At 45.2% G+C, this 10,000-nt stretch overlaps 1 protein-coding gene across 4 annotated transcripts in view; it reads right to left on the bottom strand.

The window, feature by feature from the left end:
- The window catches only part of LOC138952147 (post-GPI attachment to proteins factor 4-like), a 42,632-nt gene that overhangs the window by 2,543 nt on the left and 30,089 nt on the right, over positions 1 to 10,000 (bottom strand). For 2 of the 4 annotated variants that reach the window (XM_070323747.1, XM_070323745.1), the window contains exon 2: positions 1 to 607. This exon is cut by the window's left edge and continues 285 nt beyond it. In XM_070323747.1, the coding sequence (XP_070179848.1) occupies positions 1 to 125 (125 nt within the window). In that variant the 5' untranslated portion in view covers positions 126 to 607. Of the gene's footprint in view, positions 608 to 4,307; positions 4,915 to 10,000 lie in introns of those variants that run through there. The other 2 variants (XM_070323746.1, XM_070323744.1) reach the window with 2 other exon arrangements.

Genomic DNA, 10,000 nt, shown 5'->3' on the forward strand with positions numbered 1-10,000 from the left:
GAGGCCAGCAGCAACACGCACAGCGACAGCAGCGACACGCCCGCCACCACCAGCCACCTGCCCACCAGCAACACCCTCAACCTCTGACTCACGTCGCCCGCTCTGACCAGTATCCACGTCTTCATGACTCTACCTGCTGGACACCGGACACTCGCCTCGCATGTCCACGTCACTGCTGACCGCTACACTCAGCTGACCAATGCGGACTGCACGTCTTATGCCGACATGTTAACCGACACTGGACACGGTGAATGGAACACGTCCGACGTTAGAAAGCTATCCGCTACATGATACTGTGAGTGAGAAAAGTCTCGCGTCAGCATTCAGAATTCAGTCTAATCGCGTGTAATGTCTTCTTGCAGTCACGGAAGACAGGTGAAGATCCACTCATGTCAAAGCGTTGGCCATATAGAAGGTTATTAAAACCTGTAAAGTTGTCCCATACTGCGTCTGTCGGAGGTATGGGTGTGGTGTGCTCAGAGTCCTCGCTGGCGGTTTTCCCCAGAGTGTAGTTACGGTCAGTTCAGTCCGTACTGCGCACTGCCAATATACGTCTCATGTCATCATCTTTCTCCCGTCCTCAGTGTTACACTGACAGCCATGCACGCTAAAACACACACAAAATATGTCATATCTTACTTTCTTTCTTTATTTGGTGTTTAACGTCGTTTTCAACTACGAAGGTTATGTCGCGACGGGGAAAGGGGGGAGATGGGATAGAGCCACTTGTCAATTGTTTCTTGTTCACAAAAGCACTAATCAAAAATATACTCCAGGGGCTTGCAACGTAGTACAATATAATATTACCTTACTGGGAGAATGCAAGTTTCCAGTACAAAGGACTTAACATTTCTTACATACTGCTTGACTAAAATCTTTGCAAAAATTGACTATATTCTATACAAGAAACACTTAACAAGGGTAAAAGGAGAAACAGAATCCGTTAGTCGCCTCTTACGACATGCTGGGGAGCATCGGGTAAATTCTTCCCCCTAACCCGCGGGGGGTCCATATCTTACTAATAGAAAAACAATCATTAAAAAGATTTGATCAGTTTGGAGTTCACGCACTCAAAAAGCGAAATGAACAGGACGCCAAGACACGGTGGCTTGTGCACAAGGAATTGTTTTAGACACGGCAGAAAAAGGGATCACCTCTCCGTAAATGCCGTGGTTAACTAGTCGCAGCGAGTACGGAATATAATTATAATCAGATCCGGCTAGCTTTCTCTCGCTTACTCAAATACTGAGAGAGACTCAGACTCAGACTCAGAACTTTATTACAAAAGGATAAAGGTTTTAGGCAAAGCCTATTCTTCCAACCTGTCCTTTATTCAACACGTAAAGACGGACGCACGTACAAAATATAGATTGAATCATATAAAATACAGAAATACATTGTATGGAAAGCAACACATTGTGCATTTAAGGAGTTACATAAGGAGAACTCAAAAATTACAGAATTACAGAGAGAGAGAGAGAGAGAGAGAGAGAGAGAGAGAGAGAGAGAGAGAGGAGAGAGAGAGAGAGAGAGAGAGAGAGAGGAGACAGAGAGAGAGAGACTGACAGAGAGAGAGAGAGAGAGAGACAGAGACAGAGACAGAGACAGAGAGACAGAGAGACAGAGCCAAACAGACAGAGAGAAAGAGACAGAGATTGAGACAAACACACACACACACACACACACACACGTCAAAGCCAGAGAGACAGACAGGCAGACAGAGAGTTGACGTCAGTTGGGGTTGAATATAGTTCAATCTCAAATTCCATACATATTTAGCAGTAGGCCTGCAATCTCTCTCTCTCTCTCTCTCTCTCTCTCTCTCTCTCTCTCTCTCTCTCTCTCTCTCTCTCTCTCTCTCTCTCTCTCTCTCTCTCTCTCTCGGGATTATCTTTTACCCTCAATAATGTCTTGTCTTGTCTCTATCAGAGCACCTGTTAATCCCCATCACTAGTCATTACATTTAAAGGTTGTTACGCTTCCTGTAAGTGATCAAGTAACATCATTTCCATCACAACTCTCGAAAGCACCCAGCAAACTAAACATCTTGAAGTAATTACAGCTCCCCTGTTGGTGATCGTGCCGTTACTATGACAACGGACTATATTGCCTGCTTTGACTGCCGACGTGTTACATGTCTTACACGTTGTCGAGTTCTTCCGATGATCTTGACTAAAAGCCCGCGCGTGTAGATGTCTCGTTACACGTGCAACAACGCAAAACGACACTTTCATCTTCAAGCAGTTAATTCTTCGAAGTGAACACCTGAGTTGGGGAAAAAATCGATTTGACATTGATTAGTTTTTTTTCCTCAGAAGTCAATACTGTGCAATGTATCAGGTTGGCAGAACACTGGAGTCAATACTGTGCAATGTATCAGGTTGGCAGAACACTGGAGTCAATACTGTGCAATGTATGGTTGGCAGAACACTGGAGTCAATACTGTGCAATGTATCAGGTTGGCAGAACACTGGAGTCAATACTGTGCAATGTATGGTTGGCAGAACACTGGACTTGTGGTCCTAGGGTCACGAGTTGGGCGAATCCAGGCCGGTATGCAGATGATTTCCCACCTTAATTTAAGCAGAGCCCACATTTTGTGTTAGAGTCTCCGAGCCTAGGAAATCGTGTGGTGGATGCACAGGGTGTCAGGCATTGTGATTGCTCGCACTTCCCGCTGCCACTTCTGGCTGAGAGCGCGTTGTTTGCAGAGAGGGATCAGCTCGTTACTCCCCCGGCTCGTTACTCCCCCTTAGGGTTAGGGTTAGGGATAGGGTTAGGGTTAGGGTTAGGAATAGTAACAAGCCGGTGTAACACGAAATTTTTACTCCACGAAAAATATACTCCGGAGTAATTCTTACTCCGAGTACATTTTTCGTACGAGAAAAAAACTCCCCAAGGCACGAAAAAATTACTCCCCCCACGAAATTTTTACTCCCCATTTGTTTTACTTCCAGTAAAAATCTCGTACGCAAAAATGGGATGCGGGCGAAGGGATAATGCCAATAAGTGATCTCGCGCACACGAATGTCGCGCTACCCTCCTTCCACCCCTTCCACCACCAAGACTAACAGGGGACAAGGGAGTAAAAATTTCATACACCTGGCATGGGAAGTTAAATTGCTCGTGTTGGGGTGAAGTAATTTATTCGTTATTTATTAGTCAGGGGAGTAACATTTTTGTACGAAATTTTTACTCGGAACTCACCTGTCTTGGGGATTAATTTTCTCGTGCAATGGGGGAGTGCTTTTTTCGTAAAGGGAGCAACTTTTTCGAACGAAATGTTTACTCCGGAGTAAAAATCTCGTGGGAGTAATTTTCTCGTGTTACACCGGGGGAGTAACGAGCCGGGGGAGTAACGAGCCGGGGGAGTAACGATACGGGGGAGTAACGAGATGCTCCCTGCAGAGAGACCTGTGTGTGTTGACCGTACTCAGGTTTTTATCATTGGGGCCGGCATGATACCCGTGGAATATTGACTGCTACTATTTCTGTTCGGGGTGCAGGGTCTGTGTGTATATATTCTGGGTGAATTATAGCATTCGATGGTTAATTATGGCATTCCATGATTCAGTTATGGAATTCTATAGTTAATTATGGCATGCGATGGTTAATTAATCAATTCGATGGTTCAGTTATGGAATTCTATAGTTAATTATGGCATTCGATGGTTAATTAATCAATTCGATGATTCAGTTATGGAATTCTATAGTTAACTATGGCCTTCGATGGTTAATTATGGCATTCGATGGTTCTGTTATTCTATCGTTACGTAAGCTAGTGTCTTAACTTACAGTGGCAGCGCCCGTTGGGTTTTAACGACAAACGACTGCGACGTGTTTGACTTGTACACAATCACGCTTGTGTCATATAATTATTTAGAATGGAAGTAATGTAACATCCGTTTGAGAACAGACAGTTTATTTACGAGAGAGTGAGGCAAGCGTAGACACACACACAAAGAGACGGTACGAGAGAGTGATAGGGACACACACACCAACATACATTTTATTTACGAGAGAGTGAAACGTAGATGTATACACACACACACACACACACACACACACACACACACACACACACACCACACACACACACACACACACACACCCACACGAACTCAGTGAATCTATTTACGAGAGAGTGAACGGTGGACACACACCGGACGCTGAATTGCAGGAGAGTGCACCGCGATATCGCTTGTCACATGCAGTGTGCACCGGTCCAACCTGTCTTCAACCTACACCAGTCGCACGCATCAAAGAGGCCTAGGACCGCTCACCTGTCAAGGCTATACTAGCACTCACTTTACAATGACAGCATGTTTCATGGAGCAGGAAGAGGCCTTTAAGTAAGTCCACTCACAGAAAGCGAGCTACACCTCCGTGGTATCGGTGAGAGGATTGAAGGCAGAGATGACAGCATTCCTCTCTCGACACACTGAACTGTCGTCTTCTCAGCAAGAGCGAGACAGTGACACTGAAATCTTGGAATAACTTGCGATAGATCGCGCAGCGTCCTTTTAGGCTGTGACACTGTGACACTGTGACACTGAACACCTCAAGTCGCCTTACTCCGTTCGACTGAATACTTGAAATAACGTGTCATTGACCGCTCAGTGCGCTATGAGACAGTGTCACTGAATACTTTGAAATAACTTGTCACTGACTGCGCAGTGCCCTGTGAGGCTGTGAGACGGTGACACTGAACACTTGGAGCCGCCTTGCGATCGACTGAACGCCACCGTGTGAAAGGGAAAAGGGGAGACTGTGAAAGGGGTCGTGCTCAGGTGTTTCTCTCCAACCTGGACTCACGTCTTTGCCCCAGTGAGGTAAACAACGCGGTGCTTTAACCGTAAACAACGCGATGCTTTAACCGTGCCCAACCACCACCACGAACCGTTTGAATGCGAAAGTCGCTCCCGCACACGAATCACCCTCTCACCCTAACTTGATACTCGGCTTTACCGCACACACTACTTCAGGTGTAAAGTCACTTAAGTCAAGTTAACGTTTAGATCTCAAACAAGTGTCCAGACAGAGAGACAGTGACAGTCAGATACAGACAAAGACAGACAGACAGACATAAAGAGACAGACAGACAGACACAAAGAGACAGACAGACAGACAGACACAAAGAGACAGACAGACAGACACAAAGAGACAGACAGACAGACAGAAAGAGACAGACAGACAGACAGACAGACAGACAGACAGAAAGAGACAGACAGACAGACACAAAGAGACAGACAGACAGACACAAAGAGACAGACAGACATAAAGAGACAGACAGACACAAACACAAAGAGACAGACAAACACAAAGAGACAGACAGACACAAACACAAAGAGACAGACAGACACAAACACAAAGAGACAGACAGACACAAAGAGACAGACAGACAGACATAAAGAGACAAAGAGACAGACACAAAGAGACAGACAGACAGACATAAAGAGACAGACAGACACAAAGAGACAGACAGACAGACATAAAGAGACAGACAGACAGACAGACAGACAGAAAGAGACAGACAGACAGACAGAAAGAGACAGACAGACACAAAGAGACATACAGACAGACATAAAGAGACAGACAGACAGACAGACACAAAGAGACAGACACAAAGAGACAGACAGACACAAACACAAAGAGACAGACAGACACAAACACAAAGAGACAGACAGACACAAACACAAAGAGACAGACAGACAGACAGACAGACAGAAAGAGACAGACACAAAGAGACAGACAGACAGACACAAAGAGACAGACAGACAGACATAAAGAGAGAGAGACAGACAGACAGACAGACATAAAGAGACAGACAGACAGACAGACAGACATAAAGAGACAGACAGACAGACACAAAGAGACAGACAGACAGACACAAAGAGACAGACAGACAGACATAAAGAGACAGACAGATAGACACAAAGAGAGACAGACAGACACAAAGAGACAGACAGACAGACATAAAGAGACAGACAGACAGACAGACAGACAGACAGACAGACAGACAGAAAGAGACAGACAGACAGACATAAAGAGACAGACAGACAGACACAAAGAGACAGACAGACAGACACAAAGAGACAGACAGACAGACATAAAGAGACAGACAGACAGACAGACATAAAGAGACAGACAGACAGGCCGAGACAAAAACAGAGACAGACAGAGAAAGACAGCGACAGAGAGCTAACTAAACGTTTAAAGCTCACCAATGTCCATGTTGTGTAGCATCGACTAGCTGTCACAACTGAACAGTGACTTAATTAATAGACCTGCAATCAGTCCGGCAGTAGCCTACCCATAACAACCCAAATCGATTTTCTCTTACACACACCTGTTACGCATGTGTCTTCCTTGCAAGCAGCTGAACATGTTGTCAGATACGTTTTTTTTGTATAATTAGTGTTTGTTTGACTGTGCACATAAAAGACCGCTGGGTCGAACTATACTGTTCAAAAAAAGAAACGCATAGTTGCTACTTGCCAAATTTGTTTTATTTTTCGAAAAAATGAACAGAAAATCCAATATTTAGATTATTTGTTTGAAATTTGGTATGGACACAGTTGAATGCACACACAGTTCATTTGCATCTTCAAATCAATCAGTCAATCAATACGATTGGGTGCCGAGGCTGTCAAGTCAGTAGGGGGTGTGACTGCCTTGAGCAGCAACAACTGCCCGGCACCTTCTGGGCATGGACTGGATCAGATGCCGGATATCTTGCTGTGGGATGGTGTCCCACTCCTCCTGAAGTGCCTGCAATAGATCGCGGTGATTTGCCGGCGCTTCTTCTCGCCTGCGCACACGTCTGTCCAATTCATCCCAGAGGTGTTCTATCGGGTTCATGTCTGGCGACATGGATGGCCAGGGAAGCACCTGGACATGGTGGTCGGTGAGGAACTGGGTGGTGAGTCGTGCTGTGTGCGGGCGAGCGTTGTCCTGCTGGAATATGGCATCCTGGTCAGCCAGAAGAGGAAGGGCGTGTGGGCGCAGAATTTCCTCCACGTATCGCTGGGCAGTTATGCGCCCTTGGACGTGCACCAGGGTGCTCCTTCCAGCAGTATTGATCGCCCCCCACACCATGACGCCTCCACCACCATGAACGGGTGCCTCATCCACACAGTTGGGCGCGTAACGTTCGTTTACTCTCCGGTAGACCCTCCTCCGACCATCATGTCGCTGGAGCAGGAAGTAGGACTCGTCGCTGAACCACACGTGTCTCCAGTGATTCCGGACGGTCCAGCGAAGGTGCTGGTTGCCCCACTGCACTCGGTTCTGGCGATGGCGGCGGGTGAGGACAGGTCCTCTGTGAGGTCTGCGAGCTCTCAAACCAGCTTCATGCAGGCGGTTCCGCACGGTCTGGTCCGATAATCGGTGTGGCCCGGGGAGAGCCTGGACAGAAGATGAGGCCGACAGGAAACGATTCCGGAGGTGGCGGAGCCGTATGAAGCGGTCGTGAGCAGCAGTTGTCGCCCTTGGTCTTCCCGCTCGTGGCAAGTCAGCAACGGAGCCAGTGGCTTGAAACCTGACCCACAGTCTACTGATGGTGCTCTGGGACACGTGGAAGTGCCTGGCGATTGCACTTTGACTTTGGCCTGCTTGTAAACGACCCAATGCAATTTGGCGGTCTTCTCTGCTCAATCGGGCCATCTTTCGTCGCTGAATTGTCGTCTGATTTCTTTGTGGCGAACAATCCGCTTTTATGGGTTTTGGAAGACATGGTGAGAGCTCAATATTCCCCGAGTTTCACGAGATTACACTGAAGCATGACGAGTGGTCATGCCAAATGAGCAATTTTGACATTGTAGCCACTGATAACGCATGCGTCACGTGCAGAGCTCACTTGTGGCAATGGACGAAAGGTCGACGACCAGATAAACATTTTCTGCAGTTTGGTGGATATCCTTGTAGCCATATAACTAAATTAACTAAATATTACAAGCTATGCGTTTCTTTTTTTGAACAGTATATCATTTGAACGTATAACGTTTTGTTTTGTTAATAAGTAGACGTTCCAACAACATACCTTTCTTGTTTTTTGACACAATGTAGTATTTAGTGGCTATAGCTACTGGTGTAATATTTAGTGGCTATAGCTACAGTGTATTATTTAGTGGCTATAGCTACAGTGTAGTATTTAGTGGCTATAGCTACAGTGTAGTGTTTAGTGGCTATAGCTACAGTGTAGTATTTAGTGGCTATAGCTACAGTGTAGTATTTAGTGGCTATAGCTACAGTGTAGTATTTAGTCGCTATAGCTACTGGTGTAGTATTTAGTGGCTATAACTACAGTGTAGTATTTAGTGGCTATAGCTACAGTGTAGTATTTAGTGGCTATAGCTACAGTGTAGTATTTAGTGGCTATAGCTACTGGTGTAGTATTTAGTGGCTATAGCTACAGTGTAGTATTTAGTGGCTATAGTGGGGGGGGGGAGGGGGGGCATTGTCCGGGGGGCAATTAGCCTAGAACCGAGATAAGACCATCCCTCCAATTGGACACGTAACAGAAATCCAAACCCCGACTGCTTGCTGAAGTGAATTGGAATGGTTTTAAATGAAAATTGTAATTTCGCAATTACTTAATTTATCAAAATATTCCCATTGCACACACGCACAGAGCAGCCATAGGCCAGGGTGTTCATTGGTGGTATGTGACCAAGGGGAGGGAAGTCTTATCCCATTCCAAATCCTGGCCGGATCTGAAACGGTGAGCCGACGTACCTGTTCACCCGGGGAGGAGTCAGTGTGCCTCAAATTTAAATCAACATTGGAATGGTCGACTCGCAGTCACAACACACCAGTCATTTCATGAGTCAGTGTGCCCTTAAATCAACATGGGAATGGTCGACTCGCAGTTACAACACACCAGTCATTTCCTGCAGTTTAGACCGCTTATTACCGACTGAGGAACCGTATACCCTTAATTTGACTTGGTGTTTTCCAGGTCGGCAAAGAATTTATCTACAACGGGTAATGTACCACGCGCAGTGACAGTGCACCAGTTATTTTCAGCAGAGCTACCCGCCACCTGGTGTTTTTCACCTTAAACAAAAACTAACAAACAAGTCGCGTAAGGCGAAAATATAACATTTAGTCAAGTAGCTGTCGAACTCACAGAATGAAACTGAACGCAATTCCATTTTTCAGCAAGACCGTATACTCGTAGCATCGTCAGTCCACCGCTCATGGCAAAGGCAGTGAAATTGACAAGAAGAGCGGGGTAGTAGTTGCGCTAAGAAGGATAGCACGCTTTTCTGTACCTCTCTTTGTTTTAACTTTCTGAGCGTGTTTTTAAACCAAACATATCATATCTATATGTTTTTGGAATCAGGAACCGACAAGGAATAAGATGAAAGTGTTTTTAAATTGATTTCGACAATTTAATTTTGATAATAATTTTTATATATTTAATTTTCAGAGCTTGTTTTTAATCCAAATATAACATATTTATATGTTTTTGGAATCAGAAAATGATGGAGAATAAGATGAACGTAAATTTGGATCGTTTTATAAATTTTTATTTTTTTTTTACAATTTTCAGATTTTTAATGACCAAAGTCATTAATTAATTTTTAAGCCACCAAGCTGAAATGCAATACCGAAGTCCGGGCTTTGTCGAAGATTACTTGACCAAAATTTCAACCAATTTGGTTGAAAAATGAGGGCGTGACAGTGCCGCCTCAACTTTCACGAAAAGCCGGATATGACGTCATCAAAGACATTTATCAAAAAAATGAAAAAAACGTTCGGGGATTTCATACCCAGGAACTCTCATGTCAAATTTCATAAAGATCGGTCCAGTAGTTTAGTCTGAATCGCTCTACACACACACACACAGACAGACAGACACACACACACACACACACACACACACACACACACACACACACACACACACACACACACACACACACACACACACACACACGCACGCACATACACCACGACCCTCGTCTCGATTCCCCCCTCTACGTTAAAACATTTAG

Source organism: Littorina saxatilis, linkage group LG17 (genome assembly GCF_037325665.1).
Source record: "Littorina saxatilis isolate snail1 linkage group LG17, US_GU_Lsax_2.0, whole genome shotgun sequence".
NCBI lineage: Eukaryota > Metazoa > Mollusca > Gastropoda > Littorinimorpha > Littorinidae > Littorina > Littorina saxatilis.